The sequence below is a fragment of the Glycine max genome, chromosome 5, assembly GCF_000004515.6.
Source record: "Glycine max cultivar Williams 82 chromosome 5, Glycine_max_v4.0, whole genome shotgun sequence".
Classification (NCBI taxonomy): domain Eukaryota; kingdom Viridiplantae; phylum Streptophyta; class Magnoliopsida; order Fabales; family Fabaceae; genus Glycine; species Glycine max.
Window position 1 is genome coordinate 2,551,094 of NC_038241.2, and position 14,763 is coordinate 2,565,856.

The 14,763-nt window shown below is 33.8% G+C and overlaps 2 protein-coding genes and 1 pseudogene across 6 annotated transcripts; 1 reads left to right on the plus strand and 2 right to left on the minus strand.

Annotated features, from left to right (window-relative positions):
- Nucleotides 1-152: 152 nt before the first annotated feature.
- Nucleotides 153-4,240, minus strand: HIR3 (hypersensitive-induced response protein 1-like). 5 transcript variants are annotated; one of them, XM_014775329.2, is made up of 6 exons: nt 4,031-4,240; nt 2,434-2,632; nt 1,813-1,933; nt 1,625-1,716; nt 1,436-1,532; nt 153-998 (listed from the first exon to the last, which is right to left on the minus strand). In XM_014775329.2, exons 2-6 carry the CDS (start codon nt 2,620-2,622, stop codon nt 643-645), a joined length of 855 nt encoding a protein of 284 aa, XP_014630815.1. In that variant the 5' UTR covers nt 2,623-2,632; nt 4,031-4,240; the 3' UTR covers nt 153-642. The 5 variants fall into 5 exon arrangements, with proteins under 5 accessions (XP_014630815.1, XP_006579414.1, XP_040871130.1 ...); XM_006579351.4 differs by having other exon boundaries at nt 3,619-4,240; XM_041015196.1 differs by having other exon boundaries at nt 3,935-4,056.
- A 5,744-nt stretch (nt 4,241-9,984) lies between these two features.
- LOC100795525 (hypersensitive-induced reaction 1 protein-like) lies at nt 9,985-11,560 on the minus strand (annotated as a pseudogene).
- Nucleotides 11,561-11,579: 19 nt separating this feature from the next.
- On the plus strand, nt 11,580-12,464 carry LOC100796052 (uncharacterized). Its single transcript, XM_006580577.2, has 2 exons — nt 11,580-11,598; nt 11,734-12,464. Exons 1-2 carry the CDS (start codon nt 11,580-11,582, stop codon nt 12,462-12,464), a joined length of 750 nt encoding a protein of 249 aa, XP_006580640.2.
- The last annotated feature ends 2,299 nt before the right edge of the window (nt 12,465-14,763 follow it).

Sequence of the window (14,763 nt, forward strand, 5' to 3'; positions counted from 1 at the left end):
AATTGGTAATATTTCAACTTAATGGAGAATACGATGAGTAGAAACATTTTTTATTGGTTCAAAAGATGGAAGGTTAGAAAGCGTAGTATTTAATTTAACAATTAGCATGAAAACTCTCTAACGGTATATAGTTTATCTACTCTCTAACGGTATATAGGAAATTTCTTGTATATGTAACTTTCACAATTTAGACAACTTGTATATACAGGGATACTTGATAGTTTAGTTATGCATGATCCACAATATAGACAACAGAATATACAGTATTACTTGACTGCCTGAAACTGAAAGTATAAATCGATAGAGTAAGTCCTTGAACTGGTCCTCCAAAGATTTTGGTCAACAAATCAATCCCACAGAGATACAAATCAAATACTAAATTATTTTGTGTTACCACTTCTTTAGTCCTCTATGTGAACAAATGTGGTAACATTTTAGATATTTGTGGGACTAATTTGATAACAAAAATCTTAAAAACATTAATGAGGTGATGCCATAATCTTTGGAAGATCAATTTTGCAGTTTATTCTAAAACAAAATCACAAAACACACTGCACAGAAATACAGGTATACAACCACAGGCGCTATAGCTTCAAACATACTCCCATACAAACCAAATACAAGATCTAGGTGGAGTAGAGGCTACTGATGAGAAGCCTGAAGAAGTCCGTCTCGAATTTGACTAGCTACATCACGAACAGCACCAGGTCCATGTGGAATAAACACAGCAGAAGACTTGGAGGCAGCACCAATGTCTTTCATAGTGTCAAAATACTGAGTGACAAGGACCATGTCCATGACATCTCTTGCACTTGTCCCAGGTACATTAACTGAGAATCCAAGCACACTATCTCTCAAGCCATCCACAATTGCTTGACGTTGGCGAGCAATACCCAGACCAGAAAGATACTTAGACTCTGCCTCGCCCTCAGCTCGTTTGATTAGCAAGATCTTCTCTGCCTCTGCCTTCTCATTAGCTGCCAACCTCAATCTTGCAGCTGATAAAGGGCAAAAATCAGCAGAGAAAAAACAAGTCAATCTATAGCACTCGGCAGAGGAACCAGATAAACTATTGTAAACACAAAAATCATGAGTCCAAAACAACACTTCATACAGTATCAAGTTAATACGTAAATCTTACAAGATTGAGTTGATTTAATGGAGACAACCTTATCCATAGTAGATAGTGAAAATAACAAAAGGTATTGTCTATATAATAGTTTCTGCAATAAATTAGATTTAGGATTGTAAGAATTACTTACTGTTGTGTGTTGTGTTGTGTCAGACCACACGAAATACTCTTATTTATAATGAAGGAGGTTTACAAAATAAGGAAACTAAATAATGAGTAATGAGGGAAATAATCCCATAATAAACTTCTGTAAATGAATTATGGGCAGAAACTGAACATGTAAGTTCTACTCATATAACATACCAGCATTGATTTCATTCATAGCCCGCTTCACATGCACATCTGGATCTATATCAACAATCAGTGTTTGAACAATTTCATACCCATAAGCTGACATAGCCTATGAAGACAATAAAGCATCAGGTACAAATTAACATAAATTCACAGGTCATCTTATAAGTAAATAATATTATTTTTATATTTAAAAAAAACCTTCTCAAGTTCTTCTTCCACAGCTCTGGCAATTTCACTTTTCTGCTCAAAAGCATCATCCAAGTTTAGTTTTGGAACACTTGCCCTAATTACTGCAATGAAAATAGAAATTTCACCTTAGCTGATAAAATATGCTTAAACCACTTATTGTAGGTTTCGTATTATTACTCAGTATCAAGGTTTTATACCATCAAAAACATAGGCTTGAATTTGGGTCTTTGTATTGCTCAGTTTGTAAAAAGCATCATTGGCCTTCTCTGCCAGGGCACGATATTGAATAGAAGCAACAACGTTGACAAAGACATTATCCTGTTAGCAAATAAACATTAAAACTAATAAACTTCAAGTCAATGGAAAAGTATAAGAAACATGTACAGAGTAACATGTCATATGCATGGACATAAATCATATAATTGAAAGAAGATAATACTTGAGAAAGAGACAATGAACATACAACAACAACCAAGCCTTTTCCCACTAGGTGGAGTGAACTACATAGACTAAATGATGCCATAATGTTCTATTGAAAATCATGTCTGTAGACAAATGAATGAACAATTGACCCCAAAATCCTTTGTATTTGTTTGCCTATTGTTTTTCTAGGTCTCTCTCTACCTCTAGCAACAGGACTACCCTCTTGCTGACAATAAACTTGAAGCATTCAAAATAACAAAGCACAATAATGGCAACCAAATACACTTGATAAAAATTAAAAGATGCCCATGCCAAAAAGTATTCACAACAATTAAAGAGCATGAAATGACTTAAAAAAGATTTGGTTAGAGTTGAAGTGCCAGACAATAAAAAACCTTTGTCTTGGTCTCACAACGAAGATCCAGTTGCTGTAGCCGAAGAGAGAGATGACCAGCAAGTTGTTTTCCAAGGAACCATGGCATGCAATGGCATCCCGGCTGAAGTACCTTCTCAAATCGTCCAAATCCTTCTCTCATAGCCACCGTAGATTGATCAACTTTCACACAACAAAAAAGATTCCCCATTTGCTTTCAACTGCAATGTTCAAATGTATCACCATATCATTAACTCAACCAACACATAGCATAAGTGAGGATGATAATTATAATATGCATGAACGGAATGTAAGAAAATTGAAGGATTTTGACCAAACACCAACTGGCAATACACAAGCCGCAAATTATTTAACACATTCCAATGGCAAAACCAACAGTCAAATCTGTTGATACTCATGGAGTCACAGTCCTCAACAGGAGAGGAACCAGTGTTCATACCAACAAACCTCTACTATAGTACTTCTTGGTTAATTGATATATCAATGCACTAGAAGTGAAGCACAGTAAGGATGAAGATGAAAAGGTTTTGGTTACTAAAGTATTTTATCAAGGAAACATCGATTGAGTTATTCCTACAAGCTATTCAATGAAGAACATGCAACATGAATACAGTAGAAGAGTTTAACAATTAAAAAGGATGACCAAAATTTATACTTTTTACTGCAGAATTGAGAATTTATCACTGGGAAAAGGCTAGACAAATATTTATTTGAAAGAAACAAGAAAAAAAAACTAAAAAAACAAGGCAACAGTTAACTGGGCAAGAAAACAAAATGAACAATTCAAAGGCAGTAATTAGAAAGTCTTGCCAAATTAATAAATTCACCCCCAAAAAGATTACTAAACAATAAGGAACCCAACATCAGATCATTTAATAATCATATCAAAATAATGCAATTATTCTATCTTAAATCACCTGCACTAGTGAGACTATTTTGATCCACAAATAGAAATTTTCCTATGGTTCAGTTGTGGAACAAGAGAGATGACAACAACTAATAAAAATGTAACAATAAAACATTGCAAATATGTTTCTACAAAAGAATTCACCCTAACTCTCCAAGCAATAACATAATTAGATACTCAAACCTCATCCAACCAGTACATGCACCACATCAAACACGCAAGGAATTAGCGGAAAAGTTACAACCTAGAAGCAAAATACAGAGAGGATCAGAATGACACCTCAAAGATAAAGGCTTCGAAAGCAAAGCTGACTTAGGAGAGTTCTTGCATAAATTATAAGCAAGTAGCTCTCGAATACTGAGAGTACACAAATACTTGCTATTCTTGATATATTCATCACCACCATTAATCATGACGTATATGTTTTAGCCGTATACATTCCAAAGTCATAGTCATATACATAAATACAATTTAAATACTGTCTGTCAGAAACCCAGAATTGCAAGCTAACTGGCATGACAAGCCAATCACAACCTCTTCAAGGAGATATCATTGTTGTCATGCAGATACAACCTAGAAAAGTAGTATATAGTACCTTTGTTTAATTTATGTGTGGAACAAGGGAACACAAAGACAAAGTCCAAACATAAAAATATATAAATAATTAGCCAATTGGGTAAACTCTAACAACCATTACACACAGACAATGCAGAGTTTTGGAAGCAATCCCTCCAGATATCAACCAAGAAAGTTAAAAGTTAAAGACCTGAAATTGAATTTCAGATTTTTGCTCAACCAAACAATTGACCCTCCGAAACAACGCAAGAACAATACTGTTCACAATTTCAGATAAGTGGATTTACGAAGTGCTGGCCAGCAAAAGACGACTTTATAAGTCTAAACCAATCCACCATCCCCGACAAAACCGTGAACTTGACATGGATGTGATAATAATTTTTCTATATATATTTTTTTGGTATAATAATTTTTTTGAGCAATTTTTTTGGTATGATAATCTTTCTATAAATATAAATTAGAATAATAATATTCGACTAGAATAATTTTAAGAAATTTTTTAACTGTTTATATCTCTTATATTTTATCATTCTCATCTCTATTTTTAAATTAAAATTTAACATATTTAAAAGAAGTTATTAGTAATTTAAAATAATTTTATATTATATTATAACTTTTTTATTATAAATTTTAGAATATATTTATATATATTACATAAATTAAATATAAATTATATATTTAAAATTATTTGTATTATAAATTTAGATTATAATATAGCTTATATAATCAAAAGTATTTATTATTTAAATTTTAGTTATTAAAAATAAACATTCAGTTTCTTAATTGATGTTTGGTTTTTTTTTATTAATATTTGAAATATTCTTATTGTTAAATGACTTAAGAATGGTTTTTTTTTCTCAATAAGAGATTTATCAATATAGTAATTTATTCAACCATAGTCAAATCAGAAATAATAATAATAATAAAACATTATTATTATTGTTAAATGACTTAAGAGCGGTTTTTTTCTAATTATTATTATTATTATAAAATATAATATTATAATTTTAAAATACTAACAATAAAACATTATTTTATAGTTTTTTTTTCATTTTTTAAGATCTAAGATTAAATTCAGAAATATTTTTATAATTTTAAAAAGTAAAGTATTAGTTAACAACAATTCCTTTACCTATAAGTATTGTTTTATTGGTATAATTAGAAATCAAACTCTGGTTATGGGCTGGGGAGTTATCACTTCTTACATTTTTATTTTTGATCAAGACATTATCACTTCTTGCATTTAAAGTACACACAAATGTTCAAATTAAGTATATCTCTCGCTGGAGAGTGGCATGGGATTTATCTCTCGCTGCTGTAAATTTTTTATGCCAAAAAATAAGAAAATGAAATTAAAAAAGGGGTTTGATACTGACAAACGGAAAAGGACCTCGTAACTAACGGCTTGCGTCTTGGCGCTTGGTGTATATGAAATTATATACTGCCTCTTCTGGGAGCTGAATCAAATTTGATATAAATTTTTATTTTTTATTTCAACTTAACTAGATTCAAATTCGGGAACTTAAATTATTTCTATAGTTTGAAGATATTTTTTTTTTGTTTTTTTATCGTTTGGAATTGAATTTTTTCCCTTTATATTTTAATTTTTTTTAGTCTTTATAATTTTAAAAGTGATTTTTTTTCTTTATAATTTAAAAATGATATTTTTAATTTATATATTTTATATTTTAATTTCATTTTAGTCTTTATTATTAAAACATGAATAATTTATCAATTACAATTAATTATAAAAATATTAATAAGTAATTCGTAACTAATTTATCGTAAAATAATTTGTAATAAAAAAATAATTGATAATTTATAATTAAATTATAACTAATTATTTTTATATTTTTTTAAGTAAATACTAAAAGATAAGTAAAAAATAATACTCCATAAAGACTAGAAAGAATTAAAATTAAACTAGAGATCAAAGGAATAATCTAACTAAATTAAAATTATAATAATTTTACATAATTTTATTAATTTATTCATTTATTTTGTATAATAGTGAATATGAAATTAATTAAACATCGAGCTGGTTCGTCATAACTCAAATTTAACTTAATTTATAATCCAAATTCAACGAATTAATTCATAATCCAAATTCTCATTAAAATGCTCAACTCCATGGGGAGGAAGCGAACCTTTTATACCTCATACGCCCAGAGACACTGTGACACCCTCTACCCCTCACATATATATTAATAAACGAATAAAAATTCAAATATTAATTAAAAGTATTTTTAAAACATTTTTAAATACAAGCTTTTCAAATGGGTAAAAGGCTCACATTCACTTTCTTCTACATCATATTCAAACTTGTCCAAATAAATAATAAAGTCATCTCGACTCAAAGAAAGTCATATAAGTCTCATACAATTAATATAGAACCTATATCCTAATGTCACATCCTATCAGAGCGTGGTGTTCCCGTGTCCTCTAGCATGAGGTTCTTCATAGTCATCCACCTATTCATCTGCTCCCCCGAACACAAGTTCAAGATCATCACAGGATCCAAACACAACAACACACAGGGAGTGAGTTATCACATTCCTAGTTAATAGAGAAACAAGACAATTAAATATACATATTATATAAATGAGATACCACTTGCTTAAACATAGCTCACGTAACTTCACCACTTCGTCATTCAAAATTCACTTTTCAATTATCAATCACACTACACAAGAATCCCACACTTCGATCAAGATATAATAACACATCAATTAGCAAGCATATGCAATAGTTATGTTAAGACTCAATTCTATATGCAATGTGGTACCATGTCAGTGAAAAACCACCCTGGGGCGCTTAGGAGTACATAACAAGACACACCACACAATGGGTTTGTCAGGTCACTCTCACTAAGTAAGATCATAGGGAGACCAGTCAGGGTCACGATGTTTTGCGAGAATGCTCCAACCATATGAGATCAGCATAGGCTTAAAGGAGCACTCAAACCCGGTGACCCCCAAGGCCTACACTCCGAAGAGTCCGTCAGGGCCTCTCCCTCCTGATTCAGGTCCAACCCCTAAAATAATTTTTTTTTACATGCAGACACTGCTCATGAATTATACAATACCCACGACCTTACACTCGTGTTTTAAACACGTTCAACACAATTGCGCTACGATTTAACACTGGTTCCTAAATAGGAAACCTACATTTTCTCTTTAACACTGCGCATCAACGCTTTTCTCAAGATAACGCTGGTCGGGTATTGTACAATTCATAGCTTACAACACAAGTAATTTCACATCAAGTGTTAACTACACACTTATCCACAACTAGAACTCATTCACAATTTCACATGTTTACACGTATCTCACAAATTAACACATGTTCAACTTTACACTTATACTCAATCTCAATAACAATATTATAATCTCAAAGCAACATGTTATTCTACAATTCATCACATACTCACAATTTGAATTATCATTTCATATCCTCAATATAACAATTTATATAAAAGACTATCACAACATGAAGACTAAAACCCCTCAAATAATATTACACAATTATATCCAAATCATAGGTCCAAATATACAAATATCAAGAGCACAATTTATCAAGCAATTTTCATCAGGACATCAATATTTTATTTATAATCATAAAGGAAAAATTGCAATTTAACAAACATCCCAAAATAAAATCCCAATTTAATCCTCTAAGGATCCCTACACATGTTCTCACTAATCCCCAACTGTGAATAACTCATCCCTTACCTCTAAGCGGGCTCACGTGTCTTCAGCCAGCGATAGCAACATCTCTAGCGGTTCCCAGAAATTCTTTCAATTATTCATCCAACTGCTCCGATAGAATTCCCAAACGTCAGAGAGACGGAGAAGAGATTGAAATCTCCACTTGTACTGTCTTCATACGATTCCTTTTTCTCCCTCCACGAATATTATCTCGCAAATCCCAACGGTGTAAGCGTTCAGAATTGAATTTCGAACAACATATCCAAATTTAACAATAATCCAACGGTTAACGAAACCGGGATCGTAGTTTTACCAAGACAGCTCTGGGTTTCTGCGGGAAAGAAAAAGGCTACAATGCGAAGGGTTTTTCTCTCAGCTCAGACATGATATCGAAATTCCCAACGGTGAGAATGCTCGGAATTGTGTTGCGAACATGATACTCAAATTTCACGACGATCCAACGGTGAACGGGTTCGAGATCGTCGTTTTTCTGAGACTGGTTTGGTGGGCTGCGGGAAAAAGAAAGGGTTTTGAGAGGAGAAGGGGAAAAACGAAAATGAGGCCAAAAGGAGGCAGCTGACTTAACATAACTATTTATACCTAGGGTACTCAGCCTATTATTTGCTCTATATTTATTTATTTATTTATTTATTACTAAAAATCTTTTTAAATTTATTTACGAAAAATTGGGATGTTACAGACACAAGATAGAGTGGGTTGTTGGTACCGTGAATTTTACCAAGGTTATCAAAACTGTCTGACCGGTTTAACCGATCAGGTATCCGGTCTGATATGGCTACAAAACCGAAGCACTAATAAACCGGTCGAAAACCGACGGTTTTCCGGTTCAAAACGGGCCAATAGAATCCGTTTGATTCAGCTTCTTTTTTATTTTAATGAAAATATTTTCTTTCCTTACCAGCAAAGATCTATCACAGAAAACACCAGTCTCTCTCTTCGTCGGAACCACCACATGAACCATCTTCTACCTCTGCCTGCAACATGGAGCCGCCACGACACCACTGCTTCGTCTCCTCTGCTTAACCTCTGTGTTGCGATTTTTGAATTTTTGAGTGTTTAGTTCTCAATTAAATATTTCACTGCTTTTACTATGTGCTTTTTATTTTCTCAATGTCAATCAACGACCAGAATAGCAAGTCACAAATCATGAAATTTTACTTTTCAGTTTTCACTGCCATTAGTTTCTTTTCTTTCACGTAGCTTTGGAACTTGTTGATTTTTGGTTTATGTGTTGACACTTGACACCTATTAACTCTTTATTACAATTTATATGATAAAAAACTCTTTATTACAATTTGTTATGATCTGTGGTTCATATTTAGAGTTTTGTAAGTTCACTTTTCATTTTTGTATATTATTATTTTGTTTTGCGGTGGATGTGTGGTAAGACTCGAAAGGATAAAATTAGAAACGAAGCTATTAGAGAGAGAGTTTGAGTAATGGTGGAAAATAGACTTAGGTGGTTTGGGCATGTAGAGAGAAGACCGATAGACTCTGTAGTGAGAAGAGTAGACCAGATGGAGAGAAGGCAAACAATTCGAGGCAGAGGAAGACCCAAAAAGACTATAAGAGAGGTTATCAAGAAGGATCTCGAACTTAATGATTTGGATAAAAGTATGGTACTTGATAGAACATTATGGCGGAAGTTGATCCATGTGGCCGACCCCACCTAGTGGGATAAGGCGTTGTTGTTGTTGTTGTTTAAATATTAATTTTTGTGTGTAGGTTCCTTAGTAAGTGTTTAGATGGTTGGTTATTTTATGTGTAAATATTTTTAATATTTAAAATTAATGTATTACTTAATATTTTATATTAAATATTTCAAATTATTATTTAATTACTACGGATTGAATCGAACTCCAATTTAATCTTTAAATCTTAAACTAATGTCTTTATTGATTTAATGAGCGGTTCAATTTTAAAAACTTTAAATTTTATCGCATGACCTCATCCCCACCATGAATTTTATCTCATGACTTCATCCCCGCTTAGAAATCGTAAAATCTTATAATAATTTCATCAATTCATTCTATTTTTCCTTTTTCGAAGATAAACTGATATGGGCTGTCGGTGTTTCCGATTACGCAGCTTGATGGTTTGAGTGACGGCTTGTGAACTTGTATTGTGAGCATTATATTTGATCTTCAATTATTTGATCTTATATATATATATATATATAATCTTGATAAGTGCAGCAGGAAAATGCTTATATTTGATCTTCAATTATTTGTGAACTTCATTGAACTTGACATATATTTTGATCAATCCATGTTTCATCGGTAAAGTTGCTGTTTTGACGTTTGATAAATCATCACGTGATATGATGAAACTATTTTGAAAATTAGCTCAATTTGAGGTTCATTTGTTTTACTGTTTTAAACTGAGGAATAGTGATATGGTAACTCAAAGAACCTGACAACTTTCACAATCTAGAAAACTTTGTATATACAGGTATACTAGATAGTTTACTTATGCAAGATTCACAAAATATACAGTAATACTTGACTGCCTGAAAGTACAAATCAAAAGACTAAGTTCTTAAACTGGTCCCCCGAAGGTTTTAGCCAAAAAACCTAACCCTCAAAGATACAAATCAAATACTAAATTCTTGTGTTATACCACTTTAGTCCACTATAAGAACAAATGTGGTAACATTTTAGATATTTGTGGGACTGATTTGATAGAAAAAATCTTTTGAAGATTAATGAGGTGATGCCATGATCTTTGGAGGATCAATTTTGCAGTTTATTCCAAAACAAAATCACAAAACACAGTGCACAGAACAGAAGTACAGGTGCTATAACTTCACCATACTCCAATACAAACCAAACACAAGATCAAGGTGGAGTAGAGGCTAGATGAGAAGCCTGAAGAAGTTCCTCACGAATTTGACCAGCTACATCACGAACAGCACCAGGTCCGTGTGGAATGAACACAGGAGAAGACTTTGAGGCAGCACCAATTTCTTTCATGGTGTCAAAATACTGAGTGGCAAGGACCATATCCATGACATCTTTTGCAGTTGTCCCAGGCACATTAACTGAGAATCCAAACACACTATCTCTCAAGCCATCTACAATTGCTTGACGTTAGCGAGCAATACCCAGCCCAGAAAGATACTTAGACTCAGCCTCACCCTCGGCTCATTTAATTAGCAAGATCTTCTCTGCCTCTGCCTTCTCATAATTAGCTGCCACCATCAATCTTGCAGCTGATAAAGGGCAAAAAGCAAAGGAAAAAAAAGTCAATCCATGATCAAAGGAAAGATCACTCGGCAGAGGAACAAGGTAAACTATAAACACAAACAATCATTTGAGTTCAAAATTACACTTGATATGATATCTAGTTAATACATAAGTCATATAAGATTGAGTTGATTTAAAGAAGACAAACTGATCCATTTTATATAGCGAAAATAACAAAAGGTAATGCCTAAACAATAGTTTCTGTGATAAATTAGATTTAGGATCTAATACTCAACAATAAGAGCTTGCAAAGTAAAAGTAGCTGCATATACCCTGAGGAAAGAGGAAGATATTACTTCATATTACTAAAAAAACAATTGACCCCTTTTGGAGAATAAATAAATTATGGGCAGAAACTGAACATACAAGTTCTACTCATACAACATACCAGCATTGATTTCATTCATAGCCTGCTTCACACAATCATTTGGATCTATATCTGTTAGAATATATATCAATATATTTTTGTATCCTATTTTTTTATTATAGCCTAGGATATGTTAGAATATATGTCAATATATTTTTGTATCCAGTTTTCTTATTATAGTCTAGGATCTAGGATCTCTCTTATGTATAATTAGTTTCCTTATTATAGCCTAGGATCTCTTTTGTAACTGTTGTATATAACCACAATTTTGTTAATAGAATGAACACGGAACTATATTCTTTCATGGTATCAGCAATCTAAGGTATGATCCTTTCTTACTTCCGTCGCACCCTAGCTTCTCTTCTTCTCCTTTTAGCCGTCATTTCTCTTCTCACATCAGCCACCATGATTGACTCCAACATCAAGAACCATATCTTCATCACCCTGGAGATGGAAAATGTCCAATATGGGATGTGAGCGAAACTATTCAAGATTCATGCACATTCTCACAAGGTCCTCCAACACATCGTCCCACTAGAGAAAGGCAATGAGAAGGTGCCTAAAATCAATGAAGAAAAGGAACTATGGTCGACCCTTGATGTTGCGGTCCTTCAATGGATCTATGCAACAATCTCACATGACCTGTTGCATACTATTCTTGAACCCGACGCAACGGCAACGAAGGTGTGGAATAGGTTGCGTGATATATTCCAAGACAATAAGAATTCTTGGGCTGTAACTCTCGAACAAGAATTCTCTTGTACCAACATGGAGGATTTCCCGAATGCCTCTACGTATTGTCAATGGCTCAAGGAATTGTCTGATCAACTTAAGAACGTAGGTACACCAATGTTGAACAACTGTCTTGTTCTTCAAATGATGGTCGGCCTCACCGAGGCTTACAATGGGGTTGTCACACTCATTCGCCAAAGCGATCTTCTTCCACCATTCTATCAAGCCTACTCTATGATCACCTTAGAAGAAGTTGGTCTTGCAAAGAAAGTTGCAACCGGTGGGAGTTCCGTCATGGTAGCTCGTGACATTGATGACTCTCACTCCCTTTCCAAAAATTTCCATAAAAATCAGAATACTCATGGTGATAAAAAGGGTCAAAACCACAACAATAGTGGCAAAAACAATGATGGCAATTGTGGTGGCGTCAAGAGCAATGATGGTGATGACTGCAGTGGCAGCCACAATAGTGGCTGACAGCAATAGTCAGCCAACAGCAATCGAGGCACTAGTAGTGGCCTATCAAACAATGGCAATGACCATTGTTACCTTGGGCTCTTCCACCTTGCCGATACCCCTCATCTAATAGCCCACCCCCTTTTCAGATTGGGTCAAGCCTAATTTTCTACAAGCCTAACAGCGCCAGACAGGCATCCTTGGGCCAAAACCACCATAGACCTACATGGCAACAACAACTCCACCCACTCAAATAGACATCGAAGCAGTGATGCATATTCTTAGGCTTAATCCTTCGAATGCCAATTGGTACATGGACACTGGTGCCACCTCACACATGACATCTGAGCAAGGTAATCTCTCGTCTTATTTTAATTTGATCAATAATTGTGGTATAATTGTCGGTAATGGTCTTTTAATTCCAATTCATGGTTACGGTCGGTTCGAAAGATGTCCTTCATGCCCCTTAACTTATTAAAAACTTAGTGTCAGTTCGAAAGTTTACAACTGATAACTCAGTTTTTGTTGAATTTGACCCTTTTTGTTTTTCTGTGAAGGATTTCCAGACGGGGATACGTCTTATGAGATGTGAGAGTCAATGTGACCTTTATCCCATCACCACCAATCAAGCCATTTCACCATCTACTTTTTTCACTTTAGCCCCACCGTTATGGCATGCTCGTTTAGGTCATCCAGGAGAACTTGTTTTTGACTCCCTTAGGCTAAATAAATTTATTAAGTGTAATGAAACTCGTGGCTCTCATGTTTGTCACTCTTGTTCTCTTGGAAACATGTTAAGTTACCATTTGTTTCTTCTCATTCTTGCACTATTATGCCTTTTGATATTATCCATAGTGATATTTGGACATCTCCTGTTTTGAGCTCTTTGGGCCACCGATATTATGTTTTGTTGTTGGATGATTACTCTAATTTTTTGTGGACATTTCCATTGTCTAAGAAGTTTCAAGTTTTTTCCACATTTCTATCTTTTAGAGCTTTCATCCACACTTAGTTTGAATGGGAAGTAAAAAAGCATTCAATGTGATAATGGTAAGGAGTTTGATAATGGATCCTTTTGGGAATTTCGTTAAGTAAATGGGTTAGCTTTTCACCTCTCTTATCCACATACATCATAAAATGGGAAAGTCGAGAGAAAAATACGTACCATTAACAACATTATTTGTACTCTACTAGTCCATGCATCTTTATTATCGTCCTTTTGGCATCATGTTTTGCAAATGATAACATATCTTCTCAACATTCTTCCAAGTAAACAATTAGCCTATCAATCACCTCTCAAGGTTCTTTATCAAAAGGACCCTTCCTATTCTCATCTTCAAGTGTTTAGGTGCTTATGCTATCCACTTTTTCCCTTTACTACCATAAACAAACTTTAAGCTCGTTCCACCCCGTGTGTCTTTTTGGGATACCCATCTAATCATCGTGGGTACAAGTGTTATGATTTTTCCTCTCGTAAAATCATACTAAGTCGCCATGTCATTTTTTATGAAACCTAATTCCCGTTTGCTAAGTTGCACACTCCATAACTTCACACTTATGGTTTTATGGACGCTAGACCCTCCCTTATGTGGTCCATCATTTGACCTCTCTGTCAAGCCTAAACCAATCAGCCCATCATTTATGGACGATGGTGGTGGTTTTGACGACATTGGTGATAATTGTAATAACAGTTACTAAAGTCGTGGAGCTGATGGTGACAATGGGGATGACAATAATGGTGATAGTGGAAGTGGTAACAATGTCAATGGTGATGGTAATGTTGGTGGTGATAGTGGTGATGATAGCAGTGCTAATGATCGTGATGACAATGATAGTGTCAGTGGCATTGATAGTGATAGTAATGTTGGTGACAATAATGGTGGTGTAGTAGTGATCGTGATAGTGATAGCTAATTATGACGGTGACAACAAATGATAGTAATGACGGTGGTGGTAATAATGACACCAAAACGTATCATTGTCAAACGTGAAAAATGTATGTTTTTTTTCAAATTAAAAATCAAGTTCACAAAATATTTTTTTTATGTTAAAAATGAGTTTAATATGTTTTAAAAATAATTTAAAAATCATTTTAACTCGATTTTTTTTTATCAAAACACATTTTATTTAAAAAAGTACATTTGAAAAACTAAAATAAAAAATTACAAACACTCAAAATGCGCCCTAAAAGTTATAAGAAGTTTACACAGAATGTGTAACAAATGAAAAAAGAAATCCATCACTCTCCTGCTTTTATTTTCGTGCTCAGTCCATGAAGTTTAATTATGTATCACACAATCGCGTGATATCGCATTCCTTGA

What these genes read in the sequence shown, in the direction of transcription:
- HIR3 (XM_014775329.2), bottom strand. Translation starts at nt 2,622, where the DNA reads ATGGGGAATCTTTTTTGTTGTGTGAAAGTTGATCAATCTACGGTGGCT. An exon ending in TGGAAGAAGAACTTGAGAAG is followed by an intron (nt 1,533 to 1,624) that starts GTTTTTTTTAAA and finishes TTGTCTTCATAG; the next exon opens with GCTATGTCAGCTTATGGGTA. An exon ending in TATGAATGAAATCAATGCTG is followed by an intron (nt 999 to 1,435) that starts GTATGTTATATG and finishes GCCCTTTATCAG; the next exon opens with CTGCAAGATTGAGGTTGGCA.